Source organism: Varanus komodoensis, unplaced genomic scaffold, assembly GCF_004798865.1.
Source record: "Varanus komodoensis strain SLA01 unplaced genomic scaffold, ASM479886v1 scaffold5, whole genome shotgun sequence".
Classification (NCBI taxonomy): Eukaryota; Metazoa; Chordata; class Lepidosauria; order Squamata; family Varanidae; genus Varanus; species Varanus komodoensis.
In genome coordinates this window covers 8,261,894-8,283,512 of record NW_025336087.1, presented here as the reverse complement: position 1 = coordinate 8,283,512, position 21,619 = coordinate 8,261,894, and the positions used below count along the sequence as shown (strand labels likewise).

Here is a 21,619-nt window from a genome sequence, read left to right as displayed (position 1 = left end):
GCAGGCAGAGGAGAATAATATAAGCCGCTCTGAGTTCTTTCAAAAAGAAAAAAGCGGGATATAGATCTAGTAAGTAAGTAAATAAATAAATAAATGCATGCAATAGTCCATCTACCCTGGTACTGTCTACTCTGGCTGGCAGCAGTTCTCTAGGTTTCAGGTATTGGTCTTTGCTATTGGCTGCTACTTAATCTTTTACATTTGGAAGGATAAAATTTGAATCTGGTACTCCCTGTATGTAAACTACATGATCTACTAAACTGTGTTCCCTTCCACTATATAATGGACTAGTAATCTTATACCTTGATTATGGTAATTTTAATTTCACATGAGATCTCTGCTGACAAAGCCGTTCATTCAGATCAGGTGAAATTCCTCCTCAAATTCTTAGCTTTCTTTCACCAGTACTAGTTTTTTTTTTAATCTGCATTTAGCATATTTCCTGTCCTTAACATTTCAGCATATCTTGATATATTTCTGCTCTTGATCTTTCTTTCTCCATGTTTAAGTCCAGGTCATGGACATCATCTTCTTTCCTAAAATACTTCCCGTTCTACCTGGATCATTCTCCAAATGAATGGGTTCTAGGATTGGGATCAACTGTTTTAGAACCTGTCCCTCCAGAATCTGTGGACTTCCCCTTGTGCATGGCCTGGACTGGCAATGATATTTGAGCCAAAAGGAAGTCTGATAATGCTCATGGACTCCTGGTTGTGCAACCAGTAACCTTTCCTAGCAGCCAAACTTCTTTCCCATTTGCTGCTGCCAGCAGCAGTGGTGGGCACAGAAGCATGGTGCTGCTTGTACTGCATGTGGGGCATGATTCCTGGAAAGTGTCCCAGAAAACCTGGGCACACTCATCAGGAACTCTGGCTGCAAAGCAGACTGGGGTCTGGAAAGCCAAAACCAGGGAATCTGGCAGATTTTCTGCACAAAACTGAGTCCTTGCTGATCCCTGCTGAGTATGAATTGTTGCTGTATGGTGTGTCATGGTGTAGTCTGAATCCACCCATGCCAACAAGCCATGGCTTATTAACCATGAACCCATGAAGAGAACCCATGGCTTGTTGTTGGGTTGTGAACCACAGATAGCTCATCATGGTTTGTTATGTTGTCTAGTTTTAGACCAGTGATGGCGAACCTTTTAGAGACCAAGTGCCCAAACTGCAACCCAAAACCCACTTATTTATCGGAAAGTGCCAACACTGCATATTCAAATATGCAGGCTTATGTGAATGGGGCAGCATATAAGTTCTCCAAATAAATAAATAAATATGCCTGGGGACAGCACAACATTAAAAGAATCTCAGTCTCTTAATTAGCACATCTCTTTGCTAAATCTTAGATATTAAATTTCAATTTTTCATAAGAAAACTCAAAGTTAAATCTTGTGTTAATAAAAATGAATGTATTAAAACTCACAGCCAGTCCAAGCATATATATCCTTGACAGCACACTGACCAGCCATGCGAAAGCTTGGACAAGTCTTGGCTAATGAGTCGTGGCTCGTGACGTAATCGCCTGCCACCCTACTTTCCGAGCATGCGCATGGCCCTATGTGCGCTATTATTGGATGCTTGGCTGCTCTGGCAATGCTGGGGTGACTTGGCTCATGTGCAGTCACAGAGTGCTCTGCATACTCTCTGCAGCACATGTGCCATAGGTTCACCACCACTGGTTTAGACACTATGATAACCCATGTTTCAACTACAATGCACAGTTCAATGACAACTGTCACTCAACTCTGAAGTGTAAGTTACTGTGTTGCCTGAACCTAGTCAGTACCGGCTCTGGCTGAAAATCACTTTACTCTGTTAAATTTCTTGGCTGAACCTTAATCCTAATTCCCAGATAAACAAAGCATGTATGTAACTTTCATCTCCTCCCTTCTGCCACTATCCCCATAACCACTGTCTAGATTTATATTGTAAGTTCCATATCAACAATGTTTCAGTTTCTGTTTATCAGAGATGTCATGTTCTTCTCCCTATCTACCGCATTTTACTAATATGTCTCACATCCAAGCAATAAGCTTGAGGAAAAATTAAATTGGACAGTATGTCTATGCTCATAATCTAATCTGAAATATCAAAATGGTAGAAACTTTAAGTATCTTTCCCTTTGCCTTCTTTGTATCCTGAAACTTCCACAAACACTTTTTATTCAAAATCAGTGGCTTCCAAGGAGGTAGAGAGGCCCTAAAACCTTTGTATATGGTTCAGACACAAAGATCTGGGTGAGGATTAACATTTAATGACATAAAAATTTCTGCATTCCCTCCAAGTTCAGAATGCATGTCCGTCTCTCTCAACCAATGTTCAGAGGTATATGGGTATGCCTCCCTTTGAAAATGAGTGAAGAGAGTAAATAAATAGAATATGTTATGGAATAAAGAGATCAACAGAAGATTCTACAAGGTAACAAGAGAAAATGCTAGGAAGAGACCTGAGCCACCAAAAACTGCAGTTGGAAAAGAACTGGGGAAATAGATATACCAGGGGAAGGGAGGGGTGGGGCTCCCACCAAGACAACTTTAGCTAGGAAAATCTTCTGGAGAACAGGCCTCATGCAGGTGCAGAGGCTATATGTGTGATGTATAGAGGCCATGAAGAAGTTGTTTAAGTAATTAACAAGGACATGTTAGAAAGTATCACACAGTGGTTTGTTCTATTTTAAATCTGTTATTCAAGTGTTGAGCACATCTTGTGATAAAATTACACAAATTAGTTGGCTATTTCACAGATGCTGGTGACACTTTTTATCATATGATTTCAAAATAACATTAAGATAATTACAGGAATGTTTGTAGAGGGATTTGTTTTGCTGGCAATTCAATTACATAAGACCTGAGTTCCATGGGTGTGCATAACTGGAAGCATCCGTGTGTGTGCACACACATGCTAGTAACATTAAATCATATACTGTAGCTTTTTTGTATCAGCAGGGCACTGAGCATAGTACTGCCAGTAGAGATATGCCAGCAAAACAGCCAAAACAGAGAGGAGTCATTAGTGAGTTGGAGGCTGTGCAAGGGATAAGCATGTCTAAGCCATATCCTATATACATTCAATTCATGGCTACACCTTAGCAATGACACAACTTTACACTAGTTCCAGTTCTGTGCAAAAACTTCCCTTCGCAATAGCTTCCACATGAACAGAAAAAATAAAAAATAGCTACCCTTGCGTGGATGATGGCCAATAATACAATGAGAGCATTAAATATGCTGGACGTCAGCACTCAATTGCCACACACCATCAGCAGAGCATAAAACCCACACAGGGAGATAACTCAGATGACAGGGTACATTGCATGGGGCTGTATGTTGCCAACACTTCGAGCTCACAAGAGGCAATTTTGGTGATGGCTAACCATGGAAAAAGGGAACTTTTGTAGAGAGCTGACTGACTGCTCCATACACATGGGAACTTGAGCATATTCGTTTCAATTCTTTGCCTAGAATCATGTCAGACACAAAGCACCCAGCAACACTACAATAATGTGAGTGTCCGGACAGAGTATTTTATATAGGTAAGCAAGGGAAGAGTAACACTTATTGCAACATGTAACTGCTGCAACTGTTTCCCATATCAACCATACTACACTTACTACTGTGTATATGAATATTGTATCTTAACTGTACTGCATTCATACTGTTTCCCGCAATAGTGGAAAGCAGTGTCCTCTATATGCAGGAAGCACCCTTCCACATATATAGGCAAGCTTTCTCTTGGCAGAGGGTATTCAAACCATTGGTACAGCTGGCCAAACCCTCATGAGCACTTTTGCCTTATAGAAGCATAAGCTAGAAGAATGGAGCAGAAATACCCTATCACTGCACACACAATGTCTCTTTGACAACTCTAATGGAGTAGTACATTCACAGACACTGCTGAGAGGGGAGGCAGAAGCTTTGAGACTGAACGGAGTGCTTAGCTGGCACTACTTACCCTTCTCACAAATAAGAAACAACAAGTCCAGGGACCAAGTGTTTCAGGTGCTGAGTATTGCCAATTATTCTCTGCATCTCTCCTTGTTCTCCACAAGGTGTGCACCTACATTTACCTATCCCATTCCACCAGTATCCTTTTCTGAAAAGGAAGAAGGCTAACTACATGATTAGCAGCAGTGACCTGCATATTTCCAGATCTTCCTCCATGGATATGTCAAAACTATTTGCTCCAGGCAGGCTTTTCTATCCCTGCAAGCCACATGAGACAATTATACAACTGGTGAAGAAGCTCCTAGCATGGAGCTGGTCCCCATAAAGAACACTGCATGCACCCCACTGCTCAAGGCACAGGAGCAATCCCACATATCTGCCTATTTCACAATCTCCATCATCATCCTAGATTTGTGTTCAATAAAAGCTTGCCACTAACACCTGTGCTATTTATTAACTACTTCCCAGTAGGACATGTGTTCCACTGGCCTCAGGAAAGGACTCTGAGAAAGGGGACAGGGACCTTGATGGATTCAGGGGCAGCAGTCCCTCCTCTTTACGTTCACTCATGTCCTCCAGATAGCAAGGGGGCAGAAACTCAGGGTTCCCAAGTGTGATGGGTGTATAAGACAGAGTTGTGCGAAGAAGGGACAGAGTGGCATTAAGGCCAAATAAAGAATGGCTAGCAACATAGAGAAAATTCTGGCCACATGGTTTTCCACTGGGAGGAATAAACCAAAATATTTTCTTGCTCATTGCACAGATTAGGGTACTGGTCCATGAAGTCTACCTGCTAATTGGCTTAGGCATGTCTGGGTGTACCTCCCTACCTTCACCTATGGACTTGTACCCTGGATTTAAGCTAGAAATCTCAGTGTATAGAACTTAACTGCTCCACCCAGCTAGATCTCCTCCTGCAGCTCCTGCATCTGCCTGGAGCTGAGAAGAAGTCAAATGTTTTGTGATACGTCTGACTGGTGCCTACTCTTGAGGCTGAGAGATTAGGGATCTGCTTTATAAGTTCATGTTCAGTAGTTCCTTTTATTTTGCCCTTGATACTTTTTTTTTATTTTTCAGGTATGCAAAAGGTGATATAGGGCATTTTCCAGCCTCCATGGTGAAGCTCAAATTCCTGTCTTCTTTTTCCCAGTCCATATAATTCTAGTTACTCCTGGCTGTATCAAGTTATTATATGAAATATATGTTGACTAGATATGAGTTGAACAGAGTCTGCCTCTTGGAATGTGTACTTATCACATCCTGAACTGCCTTTTATTTTTTAAAAGTACATATAAAGGATATTAGCATGTAATACAGTTATTCATGTGTACAATTATACATTTTCTACATAATATACTAGACCAAAAACAGACTTGATTTTCCAGTGATTCAAAGTTATATTTTAAATACAGTAGTCCCCCGAAATTCATGGGGGTTACGTTCCTAAAGCACCCGCGAATTGTGAAAAACTGTGAATTTGGTGCTGGCGATGGACTGGGCCGGGGGGGGGGGGGGGCAGGCATGTGCGCAAGGCAAGGCAGGGGCGGGTGCATGCAGAGATTGTATTCTCCGAGCAAGTCCAAGCTTGGAGAAAACGATCTTCTTGCGAGAAAGCCGCTGCATGGTGAGGCACCGGCTTACTCACAAGGAGATCGGCTTGGACTCTCTGGGAAAAAAATTCTGCAAAAGACCGATGCCGCGAACGCTGAACTGTGACTTCACAGGGGTATACTGTACCACATTTTCATAAGTCAGTTACAAAGCAAGTTACATATTAAAATAGAAGGAAAAACAGATTTTTTTAAAATTAATCCCTTGCAAGAGCAGTCTATTTTTTCAAAAATGGAAGGCAAGGTTATAACAAGCATTACATACTTGTGCAACAATACTGAATGCTAAAGATTGTTTACTTTACTTCTCAATCTGATATGAAGCTTTTGGGACATTATGTTTCTTCTGATATAATGCAAATTAAAAGAAATCTTTTTTCTATAAGCTGAAAAGTTGTTTCATTAGGAAATATTCACAAACTCTCTGTTGCAATGAATCTTGTACAATTTGAATTTTCAGAGACTTTAAAGGTGAGAAAAGAAATACAGTACATCATGCTTAAAACATGGCCCACAAAGCCTTTGGGAGGAGTAAACTGAAAGGCTTTAGAAATACTGTGAATATTTTGGCAGTCCTAACAGATAAATCTAGAAAGAAAACAAGTAGTTTCTTGTCATGGAAGTAAAACTATGTAGGTCAACTATTAACAGTTTTCCCTAAAAGAAATTAATTGGATATAATCTGACACAAGTCCATTGTTTTTCTTTGTTTTTAAGGCTGCCCAGGATTACTGTTTTGAATAGCATTTCTCATAAGAAAAATAATCTGGATTTGTTTAGATCTTGATAATAAAACTTTCAGGGAGGAGAAGGGGGAATCCTACTGGTGCAATATATAATACCAACCTCACCTGGTATGATTGCAGTCAATACTGAAAATTAGATTTGCAACTGAATGATAATTACCAATTAACAAATAGGTCAAGAAGCAATTTATGAGTATTTTTGTTAACCATCAATTGTTATTTAACACTCATATTAATGACTTAGAGGTTCTATAATTCTGAATGTATAAGAATTTTGTTCCTGTTTGAGAATTATGCAAGATGTTACATCACTAGCCCAAACACAAATGTGGGCAGGAATACAATTCTTATTGACGTTTCCTGTGTTCAAATCTGTGTACTTGCACATATATACACTTCTGAAAATGAGTACTTGTTCCCGTGCATGCTGCCTACTGCTAAATGTGCTTTTTATGCTTTAATCGGTGAGGAAAACTCTCATTTCCAACTGGAAACGTGTACATTTTAAAAATATGCACTTTTCAAAATCAAAAATACATGTCTCCTGATTAAAAGGATTCCCCTTGACGTTAAGTCCAGTCATGCCTGACTCTAGGGGACAGTGCTCATCTCCATTTCCTAGCCGAAGGAGCCAGCGTTTGTCTGCAGACAGCCTCCGTGGTCATGTGGCCAGCATAACTAAACACCAAAATGCACGGAACGCTGTTACCTGCCCACCGAAGTGGTACCTTTTTATCTACTTGCATTTGCATGCTTTAGAACTGCAAGGTTGGCAGGAGCTGGGACGGAGCAACAGGAACTCACCCTGTTGTGCAGATTCGAACTGGCAACCTTTCGATCAACCAGCCCAGCAGCACAGCGGTTTAAGCCACTATGCCACCTGCATCCCAACTCCTGATTGGGGGAATGCAAATGAAGCAAATCAAACTTTGGGGAGGAACTTTGAGGAGAAGTAGAATAAATGGATTAAGTGCAATGCAAGAGCAGGTATAGACAAGAATAATATTTTGAAAACATCCAATAACTAATAGCTTGGAAAAGAGCTGGAGGGCCAAAGATGGTGACAAATTATATAAACCAACAATGATGCTTCATAAAGAGAAGCAATCATAATATTCAATTGAATCAGCAAACAAAGCACTGAACGGGCTCCTATACTATATTTGGCACTGGTTTGGTGTTTTAATATATTATAGTTGCATCTGATTTTCAGTCCATATTTTCAGAAAGGCATTAAAAAAACTTAAAAGAACTCTAAAAGCAACACCATGGGATCTGAAAGACTAAGAAAGAGAAATTGAAAAGGGAACATCAGGGAATACTTTGAGTAGTGGTAGATTTCCTAAAGCTATGAAGCACACTCTTTGTACTCAAGATCACAGACTGAATGAATTAGATTCCATTCTTGAGACAGGAGGATTACTTGGGTGTCTTATTATGACAGATATCCAAAGGTAAAAAATATATTAATTTTTGACAAATGTACCTTCTGACATGATTTCTAGTTCTGTTAGGGGCTTCAGACTGATGACCCAGATGGTCCTTTCAAACCTTGTTGTTTTATTAATATAAAGATCTTCGAAAGTGTAAGAACAGTCCTAATATTTCAATAAATATTTGAAGAAGGTTATAGAATTGGCTGACATCTAGCAGGAATGCTTTGTTGTTGTTGTTAATTGCAAAGTCATGTCCTAACCATCGTGACCCCATGGACAACATTCCTCCAGGTTCTCCTGTCCTCTACCATCCCCCGGAGTCCACCCAAGCTCACACCCACTCAGTGACTCCAGTGACCCCTTCTGCTTTTGCCGTCAATTGTTCGCAGCATCAGGGTCTTCTCCAGTGAATTGTTCCTTCTTATTAAGTGGCCAAAGTATTTCATCTTCAAAGAATGCTTTAGCTATGGAATATTCTGGGATATTAGGGAGCAGGACAATAGCCCTCAGATTCCATTATAACTCTATGATAATCTTTTCCAAGATCTTAATAGTATTTCTGCAGGTTTGGTCCTTTATTTGACATCTATGGAGAACAACTTTTGGAAGTTGTTTTCATCAGATCTGTCATTTCACACGACATGATCTTTTCCACATGACATCCAGCAAACACGAGTAAGAACAACAGTATATGTCCTATGTTATATTTATGCCAGTTATGTAAAAACAAAAATACTTGCTCAAGCACAAGCACAGTGGATGAACAGTACTTGCTGAAGGGGAAAAGGCATAGTTTTAGTTTGTGTTAAAGTTTGCCTGTGATCAGAACTACTAAAGTACTATAGGCCACAAAATATTTTTGTTGCTTTTGGTACTAAAACATTGCAATTGACTGACCCAGTTAAAAGTACTTCATTCCAGACACTTTTGTACTACTGGTTTACTAGTTCTGAATGCAGTACCCTTCAGAGTGTGAATTGTACACTCTGCCAAAAAGTTGGCCATTGCAGAACAAATGTTCAAATACAGGATTTCAATCTGCAGAACTAAGTCATTAAGTCTTGTCTTGATGGTGTCAACCAGAGAATCAGAATATCCTGAATTAATCCAAGCAGAGAGCTTCTCTGTTCTTTTTCTGTCCTGTTCCTCATTGGTCATGAGGTAGAATGAATTTCAGCTTCTGCCAGTCTAACATGATTCTATGCCCTGGTGTCATGAAGCAACACAGCATATTAGAGGGCAATGTCTAATGCTGAATCAGGATTGAGGAACTTAATAAACAGAGGGGTGGGGCAGGGATGGCTGCTGGTAAATGAATGGTAACTTTCTTTGATATTTACTGGTTACTTTCATTTATATGTATATTTATTATAATGTAAAATTGGACAAACCATTACATAGATAAACGAAGTAGATAAACAAAATAGAAAACAAAGATCAGGTGTTTCATATCTGTAATAGGTATTTTATATTTGGCACAAGTGATAGTGAGATGCAGGAAAATTGCAAACTGTTCACACCTCAAATGTACTGGATAGCTAGAGCACTGTGTCTGGTGCCTAGCTGCATAGTGTAGAGGTTAGAGTGTTGCACTGCAGATCTAGGAGCTCCAGATTCTTCTCTCAGCTCATTAGGTAACTTGGGCAAGTCACAGACTCTCAGACTAACCTACATCACAGACCTGTTGTTGTGAGAATAAAATTGAGAGGAAGGGGGGATTATGTAAGCTGCTTTGAAGAGGAAAATATGAATTCAATATAAATAAATAATTTTGAGCTTGCTCTGAAACTGGATTTCTTAAAAGAAAGATGCTTACTCTTTTCTAAAGGACAGACATGTATCTCTTTCTAAATCAATGTGTTCCTTATTTCTTCTATTCTTCCTTTTAAATAGCTGGCATACTTGGTGACTTCATACACTGGACCCCTGAAGGAAGATATCAGAGAGAATGTAGCAAGGGTTGGAGGAGGAAAAAATGGAAGGGGCCAAAGAGATGTATGGATGGTAGGGTTGCCATGTTACAATCCATAAAATTTGATTTACTTTTAATGTTAATTATGCAGCTGCCTATATCTTCCCATGCCCTTCTTTTCACCTCTTATCTGCTTGTTGTGGCAAGCCGGGTATCACATCATAAAAGATTGGGGACTGACAGAGCACAAGAATGGATGAATCGCATAGTAGTTGCGATCAGTATCAAGTCACATTCTCTGTACTGCAACCTGGTAACCCAAAGGCTGTAGTGACTGTGATGAGGAAGGGGGGGTAGATCTGAATGTGTTGTGCCACTAAATGATACACAGAAATTGCAGAGTAAATGAACTACCAGTGGAAGTTTAGATTATTCTGCTATATCTTCATTATATTATATTATATTATATTATATTATATTATATTATAATATTATTTATGAATGAATGAAGCTTCTATGCTGCCCCATTTGCTGAAGCCTTGGGGTGGCTCACACCAATAAATAAATAATCACAATATAAAAACAATATAATTTGAGTCGACCTGGCCAAGGATATAAAATAAATAAATAATATTAACAATTAAATTAACAATTAAAATGACGTTTAAATAAAAAGGGCTTCGCCTGGCACCAAAAAACGAATAACGACGGTGCCAGGCAGACCTCTCTGGGGAGCGCATTCCATAGATTGGGCGCCACCACAGAGAAAGCCCTCCTCCGAGTACTTACCCTCCTAATGTCCTTCACAGAGGGTTCCCGGAGAAGGGCCTCTCCTGCTGATCTAAAAGGGCGGGCGGGCATATATGGACATAAGCGCTCCTTTAGGTAACCAGGACCCAAGCCGTTAAGGGCTTTATAGGTCATAACCAACACCTTGAATTGGGCCTGGACTTCAATGGGGAGCCAGTGAAGCTGACGGAGGACTGGAGTCATGTGAACATAATGCCCAGTCCCTGTCAGCAGCCTGGAAGCTCTATTTTGAACCATTTGAAGTATCCGGACCATCTTCAAGGGCAGCCCTACGTAGAGCGCATTACAGAAGTCAAGTCAGGAAGTCACCAACATGTGTGTCACTGTCGCCAGGCAGTCGTTCTCCAGGTAGGGACGCAGCTGATGGATCAGCCGAAGCTGAAGGAAAGTGCTCCTTGCCACTGCTGCCACCTGAGCTTCCAGTGAAAGCTCTGGGTCAAGGAGCACTCCCAAGATGTGGACCTTTTCCCTAAGAGGGAGTGCAACCCCACTCAGGATTAAGTTCAGGTCCCCTTCCCCGAAGCCCGATCCGCCAACCAACAGGACCTCCATCTTGTCTGGATTGAGCTTCAGTTTATTGGCCCTAATCCAGCCCATTACCTCGGCCAGGCACCAGTTCAGTACAGCCACTGCCTCACCTGGATTGGTAGAGAACGAGAGGTAGAGCTGGGTATTATCAGTGTACTGATGATTCCGCAGCCCACACCTCCTGATGACCTCTCCCAGCAGTTTCATGTAGATGTTAAACAGCAAAGGGAACAAAATGGATCCCTGCGGTACTCCATGGCATAGCTGCCATGGTGCAGAGCCATAGTCCCCCAGCATCACTTTCTGGAATCAGTCATTGAGATAGGAGCAGAACCACTGCAAAGCAGTGTCTCCGACCCCCAATCCCGCTAGCCTATCCAGAAGGATACCATGGTCGATGGTACTGAAAGCTACTGAGAAGTCCAGGAGAACCAACAGGGACGCACTCCCCCTGTCTTTCTCCCTGCACAGGTCATCATACAGAGCTACCAAGGCAGATTCTGTACCGTACCCGGGTCTGAAGCTGGACTGAAATGGGTCCAGATAATCAGTTTCATCCAAGAGTGCTTGGAGTTGTCCCGCTACCACCCACTCCAACACCTTGCCCAGAAATGGGATGTTGGCCACTGGTCTATAATTATTATTATTATTATTATTATTATTATTATTATTATTATTATTATAACATTTCTATGCCACCCCTTGCCGAAACCTCGGGGCGGCTTACAACATGATAAAATACATTGAAATACAATAGTACATAATTAGTGGCCATCTCTGGATCCAGTGACACCTTTTTCAGGACCGGTCGGACTACCGCCTCCTTTAAAGGGGCAGGTATCCGGCCCTCCCTCAGAGGTGTTGACCACTTCCAAGATCCAGGTCCCTATCCCATGCTTGGCGTTGTTAATTAGCCAAGATGGGCAAGGGTCCAATAGGCAAGTGGTGGGACGTACTCGTCCAAGCACCTTTTCCACATCATCAGGCTGCAGTAACTGAAATTTACCCATCAATTTTGGACCAGATGGTGACATTGGTATCTCCCCAGAAGCCTCTGAGTCACTAGTGGAGTCCAGCTCATGACAAATCTGAGCGATTTTCTCCCTGAAATGCTTGGCAAAGTCGTCACAGCGGGCCTTTGAGGGTGGAACCGGATCTTTCTTAGGGCCAGGATTGTGAGGAGGAGGCAATGGAAACGGAGAAGAATTTCTTTTTCGCCACCCTCACCGCCACAGCATAGGCCCGAGAATGGGCTCTTAAGTGTGTTCAGTCAGATTCATCCCGTGATTTCCTCCACCTACGCTCTAGATGTCTCCCAGCCCGCTTCATCGCCCGCAATTCAGGTGTATACCAAGGGGAAGAGTGGGCTCTGCCTGGCGGGAGAGGATGCTTAGGAGCGGTCGTGTCAATAGCCCTGGTCATTTCCCCATTCCATAGTTCGACCAGAGCTTCGACAGGAGCACCAGTCTTGTCAGCCAGAAACTCTCCCAGGGCCTTCAGGAATCCATCTGGATCCATCTGGCTCCGGGGGCAGACCAACACAATCGGGTCCGCACCCTTACAGAGGGAAAGCCTGCTCTCGAGCACAAACCTCATGAGGAAGTGATCTGACCGTGACAGGGGAGTCAGACACAAATTCCTCACCCTCAGACCACCCTCTTCCTGCCCCGTCGAGAAAACCAGGTCCAGAGTGTGTCCACGTTAATGGGTCGGGCCTGTGACATGTTGAGACAGCCCCATAGCCATCATGGAGGCCATGAAGTCCTGAGCCGCCCTGGTCAGACCAGTCTCAGCGTGGAGATTGAAGTCCCCCAGGACCAACATCCTGGGGGTCCTCAACACCAGGTCCGAGACAATCTCCGTCAGCTCAGGCAGGAAGACTGTTGGGCAGAAGGGTGCACAGTACACCAACAGAATCCTCAATCTGTCTCGGTATCCCAACACCAAGTAGAGGCACTCTAGTCCAGACCTCGAAGGGACTGGAAATCCCATGAGGGAGATGGAGGCTTGGTAAACCATAGCAACCCCCCTCCCCTCGCCTCCCCTCCCCTCCCAGCGTGGACGGTACTGAACCAGATACCCGGGCGGGCACATTTGAGAGAGGGCAACATCCTCCCCCTCCCACCCAGGTCTCTGTTATTTATTTATTTATTTAAAACATTTCTATGCCGCCCCATCGCAATAAAGCCTCAGGGCGGCTCACAAAACATCAATAAATAACAATACAATAAAACCCCAATACAATAAAACCCCAGTGCAATAAAACCTCAGTGCATTCTCGGCTAAAAATTAAAAAAAAAAACCTAGTTAAATAAATAAATAAACAATTAAAATATGCAAGCCAGGTCGGCCCCCTCATCCACAATCAAGTTGTGGATGAGGTACGATTTATTGTGGACCGACCTGGCATTAAGCAACAGCACTGTCAGGCCCGGGGGGGCGGTTGACAAGACTACCTGGAACCCTCCAGCTGGGGGTAAAACGAGAAGGAGGGACAGGTGTCAGCCATCTTTCCCTTCTTCTTCTATACAAACATGTTAAACCCCCACTGCTGTAACGTCCATTGCCCACGACCACCCCAATGGCGGCGCCCACGCGCTCCCCAGGTAACTCAACCGTGGACGTGGCTAGGGACGATGCCGTAAAACCGATTAAAATACAATAAAAACATTAAAACAATATAAAACTCCCCATCTACCCCCCCGATATAAAATTCCACCCACCGACAGAGTCCCTCACCAGGCCAGCCCCCACATGGCCACAAACGGTGGCGACCGCCCTTTGGCCGTCGCCCTTTGGCTGCCGGCCCCAGGCCACGACTGGCAAGTTAAGCCGTCGCCTGGCCGTGCGCCCTGCCCCGCAATCCGGCATTGCTCTCACTGACGCTGGCGGAGGGGGGGTGCAAGGATGGGCGTGGGAAAGCCGCCGGCAGGCAAGGTGGCGAGATGGTGGCGCCCTCCTCAGCCACAATGGTGGCCCAGCGTCCCCATCCCCGGGATGGACCGGCGGTGGCCATGGAAGCGGCGTCAGCTGGCCCCCGGGCCCGGCAGCGTGCCTCAGGTCTTCCGTGGTGTGGGCCTTGGTGGTGGCAGCGACGGCAGCGGCGGCGCGGCAGGTGTTGCAGGGAGGGGGGGTCCGATCCGGCTCCTGCCCCAGGCAGCGACCGGCAAGTTAAGCTGGCGCCCGGCTGCGCGCCCCGCCCCCCAATCTGGCATTGCTCTCACTGATGCCGGTGGAGGGGGGGTGCAAGGACGGGCGCAGGGAAGCCGCCGGCCAGCAAGGTGGCGAGATGGCGGCACCCTTCTCAGCCGCGATGGTGGCCCAGCGTCCCTGTCCCTGGGATGGACCGGCGGTGGCCGCGTAAGCGGCGTCAGCTGGCCCCCGGGCCCGGCGGCGTGCCTCAGGTCTTCCGTGGTGTGGGCCTCAGCGGTGGCAGCAGCGGCGGCGCGGCAGGTGTTGCAGGGAGGGTGGGGGGGTCCGATCCGGCTCCCGCCCCAGGACGCAACCAGTGAGTTATAATTATATTATGTTTGTGTGTGTCTACATATGTAGACACACACACACATATCTATAATATTATAATGAAAGTATAAGAAGATTATATATCTTCTTCAGAATTTTTAAAATGGTAAGTAGCATATTTATAGTATACAAATAAATGAGTTCAAACACTCATAAAGGTGTACCTTCCCTTGTGGCCAGCTGAATTGATGATCTTACTGAATAGGAATGGATACAGAATACAAATTTATTAGAAAACTTATTGTCATTTATTTATTAATTTACTTTCTACACCACCCAATAGTTGAAGTTCTCTGGGTGGTGAGCAACAGTTAATAAATGCAATAAAATAAAAAAACAGCAACAAAACTGTTTAAATTTAAAATTAGATTTATAAAATTTAAACAATTAAACATAGTCATTAAAACTAAAATTGCTAAGAAATTGCTGGTAATACTCATCACTTCTATGTGCTGAGAAATGCCTGGGCAAAGAGGGTGGCCTTGACCTGGTGCCAAAAAGGTAGTAAAGATGGTGTCAGGTGGGCCTTTGTGGGGAGATCACTGAGTAATTTGGGGTGCTACTAGAGAGAAAGTCTTTCTCCTTGTTGTCACCAGCCAGGGCTCCCTTGAGGGGTGATTTTCAGAGGAAAGAGTAAGATGTTGAGCATAGTGTCTTGGTATATCATAGGTGGAAGAGGCATTCCATCAGGTAATGTGGTCCAAGGCAATGTAGAGCTTTATAGGTCAAAACCAGAACCATGAATCAAGCTCAGAAAAATATAGGCAGCCAATGCAAGCAGGCCAGAACTGAAGTTATCTGTTCAGATTGTCTGATCCAGGTTACTAGTCTGGCTGTCACACTCTCCACAAGCTGTAGCTTCCATAAGGCAAGTCCAAATACAGCGTATTACAGTAATTTAATCTAGGATTAACAAAGTGTAAATTACTGAAGCCAGGCTATCCCTGTCCATTCTGGGGCCAAAACTACAATAGAGGGACCGTCTACCATCTGCCTGCTTGCCTGCCCAATGTCATGCCGCGAGGACTGGGACCCAGTGTCGCTGTCTCCAGGACAAGGACTCTGCTGCTTTGCACCTCTGCTTGTCATCTGCGGGCTCCCTTGCCCCTTCCCAGGGGCAGTGGGAATTGGGGCAGGGGGTTGTGCTTGTGGAGGATGGCCTGGTGCTGGCAATGCGTTTCCACCAGCATGCCGTCTTCTGCTGGCTGTGGTCTAGGGCTGGTGATTGAAGGACAGTGGCCAAAAGGCACTGATGCTGCTTGGGGCCGGTCAGAGTTGGGTTGGGTCAGTGGCTCTGTCCCTTTGTGATGGGGAGGTGAGGACAGTTTGGCAGTTGGTCATTTTTAGGCAGGAATTGTTTGTTAGTAGATCCAGAGGCAATCACATTGGGGCTCTATTTAATTTGCACAGCATTTTTTATATTTTTGCATATGGTATCTTAATCTGTCATGGGAGATCCAGGGCAACAGAGGAGTAGCTTCATAGGGGTGGTTATGGGCAGGGAAAGGTATGGTTCCGGGGTTCAACAAGTGATTGCAGAAGAAAGGGGGGGGCAGATGGTTAGTAACTGTCCCCTCTTCTGTTTTTTTCTCCAACAGGAAAATAGCAGGTAGGAGTGTCAACCGGTCCTCAGGCTTGGTGTTGCTGTTGCTGAATGCCAGATCGGTCCAAAATAAAACATCCCTAATCCATGATTTAACCCTGGATGAGGGGGTTGATCAGGCATGTATCACAGAGACCTGGTTGGGAAAAGTGGAGGGGGGGCATGGGGCTTACCCAGCTGTGCCTATTTGAATATCTGGCACAGCACCAACCTCACCTGGAGGGAAGGGAAGGGGATGTGGCCCTAATTCATAGAGATACAATCTTCCTCATGAGGCTTCTTGTCCTAATCTGTCTCGATCACCTGGTGTTGGATGATTGAGACAGATTAGGAATTCTGCTGGTGTACCATACACCCTTCTGCCCAACAGACTCCCTGCCTGAGCTGACAGAGATAATCTCAGACCTGGTATTGGAGACCCCCAGGATGTTGGTTCTGGGAGACTTTAACTTCCATGCCAAGGCTGTTTTGTCTGAGGCAGCTCAGGCCTCCATGGCTGCCATGACAACCATGGGGCTGCCTCAGCATGTCAATGGCCCGACACATGAAAGAGGTCACACACTTGACTTGGTATTTTCAACGGGGCAGGAAGATGGTGATCTGGATGTGAGGGATCTGACATCAATCCCTTTGTCATGGTCAGATCACTTCCTCATGAGGTTTAAACTTGAGCTCAATTTTTCTCGTCTGTAAGTGTGCAGATTCCTGAATGTTCTGGGGGAATTCTTGGTTGGTATGACTAGTACTCCTGTCGATGCCCTTGTGAACTATGGAAATGACCTGGGCGACTGACACAATTGCTCCTAAGCATCCTCTCCTGCCATGCAGAGCCCGTGCAGAGCCTTGGTATACTTCTGAATTGTAATGAGAGCATAGGTGGAGGAGAACCCATGCCAAATCTGATCAAGCACTCCTTAGAGCTCATTATCGAGACTATGCTGGGGTGAGGGTGGTGAAGAAGTTTTTCTCTTCCTCCATTGGATCCTCACAGTGCCATCCAGTTGAGCATTTTTGGGTGGTGCAGGGCCTACTACACTCTGTGCCTAAGATAGATCCCATCACACCATCAGCAGCTCTCTGTGATGACCTTGCCCAGCACTTTAGGGATAAAATTGTCATGGACTGGACTCCACCGTTGATGTGGTCCTGGAATGAGGGGTGTCCAGAGCTCCCTCTGGACACCCAGAATGTTTTCCTTCAGCTTTGGCTGATCCATCAACTATGCCCTTACTCAGATGAACAGAGCTTAGCAATGGCGACCCATGCTTTGGTAACCTCCCAACTGTACTATTGTAATGCACTTTATGTGGGGCTGCCCTCAAAGACAGTCTGGATACTTCAGTTTGTACAGAACAGAGCAGTCAGGAAGTTAACAGAGACCGGTAGATATGCACATATAACGCCAGTCCTTTACCATTTACACTGGCTACCAGTTGAAGTCTGGGCCCAATTTAAGGTGTTGATGTTGACTTACAAAGGCCTAAATAGTTTAGGACCTGGGTAGGAGTGTCTGATGGAGCACCTCCTTCCTTATATACATGCCCACCCCCTAAGATCTGGGTTGGAGGTCCTTCTTCGGGAGTCCTCTTTGAAGGAGATTAGGAGAGTGGCTACCTAGAGAAGGGCCTTCTCTGTGGTGGCACCCTGGTTATGGTACATGTGCTGCAGAGAGGTGCACCTGGCACCGACACTTTATTTCTTTCGGCGCCAGGCCAAACCCTTTTCATTTTCCCAGCATTTTAAGATCTAATTACAGTTTTAATTGGATTTTATGTGAGGATGTGATGCTTTGCTTCTTACTGTACTACTGTCCTGAGACTTTTGTGATAAGGCAGCATAAAAATGCTTTTAATAAATAAATACATAAATAAACAAACTGGTAGAAGCCACCCCATGCCACAGAGGTCACCTGCAGAAGATGAAACAAGGAGAATCTCCAAGCTACAGACCTGCTCCTTGAAGAAAGTGCAACTCCATAAAAAAACAGGTAGAGAACCCTCCATCTGCTCAGAGGAATCAGTCAGCAACAGCATCTCAGTCTTGTCTGAACTGAGCTTCCCCCATCTCTCTCCGGCATACAGGGTGAGCAAAGCCATTTCTGTTCCAAAACCCAAGAGATTTTATATTGGAAGTGCAAGCAAATATAGCACTTTCAATATAAAATAGCAGGTTTCAGGTGGTTTAAGATCTCCTTGGCCCTGGATGACCCTAAAGAGTTCTACTGGATGGCAAATAGACTGAGTAGAGCTAGAGAGGTGCTGCTCCTTAGTTACCCTCACTGTTCCCAAGTATACCTGATTATAGCCACTTCTCAAGGCCTGACTACACCTACTAGGAGTTTTCCTCTATTTGCAATCAAGGCAACTCCTTTATTATTTCATCACTCTCAGCTCCAGAGTATACCATGGAACTGTACAATGTTTCCCACAGAGAGGGTGCTCAGGAGTGATTGTGTCTATCACCCAGGTGATCTTTGTATTCCTGAGTTTAATCAGGGATTTGACAGAACTGCCAGCATCACAGTCAGAAAATCCCAAAGGGCCCTTTGGAAATCATCCAGATGTATTAGCTTCTGGAACAGACCTTTTTAATAGGTTGCCCACTGTTGCAGAGGGGAAAGGTCTCCATTACTCTAAATCTCAATAACCAGTGGTCCAAACATGACAAAGGGACTGATTCAAATCCCTCTGCCTTCAGATCACTATCCCCCTATCTGGCCGAAGTGTCTATGACTTAATTAAGTAAAAGTGCATTTGTGAATACTGAATTCTAGATATGCAATTCCATATACAACAACCTAAGAGTAACCCGTATTGAACACAATGCTACTTATGTATGTGGGATTGCACTGCAAACTGATGAACTGTTAATATAAAATTATAAGCAACAATTTTCTTACCTTCAATAACTTTGAATGCTTTCTTGCAACTAGGGAGGGGCCACTTTGCTAAACTTGATTCTTGAAAATGTTCTTTTAATTTCGAATATTCCTTAGGAAAGTGAGATTTTGTGGAATTGTTGAGTTCTGCAATGTGTGAGGGAAAAAGAATTATTTTATAATGAACCATGTTGTGTCAATGTTATAATCATTATAAATCCTCTGATGGGATATTGAAGACATATATGTTTCTTTCAGAAAGCATTTTAGATGTATGCAACCAAGACAAATGCCATAATTTAGGGAGCTATGTAATTTGTGGTTTTTAAAAAATTTGCTCACTGTGCTGCTTGGCAAACCAGACTGGAAATTTGGGAATTTCAAAATAAGTTTTTTAAAAATACAGTATAGAAATATGCAACTGCAAAATTTGCAATTCTGTACAATCCTACCAGTGAATAAGTCCTAGTGAACTTAGTATACATATAGGATTCCACTGCAACAAAGTCAAATTGGTAGCATATAAACCTTTGACATGAATAAATTAGTTTATACTTTGTGAATGAAGGCTGCATGTCTATCTACCCATCCATTTTGAAAACAGTATTATTTGAGCAGTCTTAGCTACATTGAGGGTTGTAATCTAAAGAGAGAACACAGAAATTACGAATAAGCAAAGACTTTAAAGCAGAAGTGTCTTATTCACAGACAAGGAAGAATGGCACATGTAACGAGGGAGTCTTGTTTCTAAACTTTGTTGTACCATGAGACTGTACAGTTTCAGTTAATTGCCTTTTGGAGTTTAATGCAGTTTCTGGAATTCTAATAGCTTCCACAATTTAAGTGGTCACTTCTTTTCTCTTCTGCTTAAACTGCATAAACAGAGCCTAGAAAGGTTATAAAGCTCAACTCCTCTCCATGGAGTGTTCATCATTTACTGCGGTCCTTGCTATATGAAAGGCAATCTTAAACAAATATGCATATCAGGAATTCCACTGACTCTGCTTCTGGCATCTTTCCCAGCCTGCTGTTCTGCATCTGTCTGTGAACGAATTCCCATGAACTTTTGTGGCAATATTTCTTTACTGCTTGATCTTTGTATTCTTTTATTTCAGAATCAGGGAATGATGAATGGGCAAAATTTCAAATTCTTAGCCTCTAATAAAAGCTGTAGCTTAATCTCTGATATTATGCAAAAGCATAATTAGAAGTTCTATATTTTATTAAGAATTACTAAAGACATAATTTGCTACAGTTTCTTGTTGCTCTTAATCAGTATCATAACATTGTATCTAACTATTTCACCCCCCACCCAAAAAGCGCCAGATTTTCCTTTTCTTCTTTTATTCCATATTCATCCAAGGTCCTTTTTTGCTTCACTTTTCATCTACCTTCATGCCCCTGGGTAAGATCTAAAGGTTCTCTTCATTCTGCAGAAGGAACTTCCTGTGACGGAAGGTGCTTCTGTAGATGCGGGATGTCTTAATCCATTCGAAGATGGTCTAAAGAAACCTTCCTCTGCTGGAGGAAGTATTTTCCATCATAGAATAAACATAGTTAAACCAACATGGATTAAACCCTATGAAAACTCCTAGATTGTTAATTAAGTTTAGAATAAACCACAGTTCCCTGAGTTAATATATAATGAAAAACCTGGATATCATCAGAATTGAAAGCAGATGCTTTCATTTTGCTTTTCTTGCATGTAAAGGAGAGGGGAAAGGAATTATACAAGCCTATGTTTATTAGTAATGTTTAATTAATAAGAAATAAAAAAGAAAGAAAAGATTGGGAGCAACAGATTTAGAGCATGGCCCAATCTGAAATGATATGTCACAAAAAAACCTTGAAAGAGAGGGAGGGGGAAGGAGGGAGAAAGTGGGAGTGCCAGTGCTGTTGATCTTCATTTTCTTTCTTATCTACATCTACAACTGGCCTAGACATCTGGAAACTAAATAAATAAAAATGGTCTACTTGTCCCAGGTGTCATTGATTGTTTTCTCCTGCCCTTTCTACTCGCCATTCTTGCTTCTGAGCCTCCTCTTCCTTGTTATCCTTTGCTGTTTATTCTTTTCTATTCTTGCCCTTGCTCTGTGAGCTGTGCCTCTGCTTCTCTATTACTTCATTACAGACTTTGCTCTGTAACAATTCCCAGTTCTATTTCACCCACCCACCTCCTTATCTTACACTCTACTGACACCTATCTCCTTTTATGCTGCTCTCCCCATTTATCCATTCTTGTTTTATGGTTCTGAATCTCACTTTTATTTTTCTTGCTTGTTCTTCCTGCCTTTTCCTCTTCACTCACTATTTTACTACACCTTCTTCAGCAGGCCATCCTGATCAGGTTTTGGGTGCTTCTCCCTTTCCCCTTCATTTTGACTGTTTTCTTCCTCCTGCTTTCCTTTTCTCCTTCCAAATTTTCTGCGTCAACAGCTGTTTTCCACTTCCTTCCTCTACATGGGAAAGCAGAAAGATCCTAATCAAAATGTGCAGAGAGGAGAGTTTTGGGTGACATTCAAGGGGATACCTAATGGCAGATCTCAGAGAGGGAGATAAAAATTAGTGTGGCAAAGGAGGCTAATCATGGACAAAAAATGCTCAAGTGAAATATGTTAAAGATGAAAGAGC

The 21,619-nt window shown here is 43.3% G+C and overlaps 1 protein-coding gene across 2 annotated transcripts in view; it reads right to left on the bottom strand.

Moving 5' to 3' along the window:
* Positions 1–21,619, bottom strand: part of RNF180 (ring finger protein 180) — a 71,436-nt gene that overhangs the window by 5,549 nt on the left and 44,268 nt on the right. For both annotated transcript variants that reach the window (XM_044446560.1, XM_044446559.1), the window contains one exon: positions 19,010–19,135. In XM_044446560.1, coding sequence (XP_044302495.1) covers positions 19,010–19,135 — 126 coding nt within the window. The remainder of the gene's footprint in view (positions 1–19,009; positions 19,136–21,619) is intronic.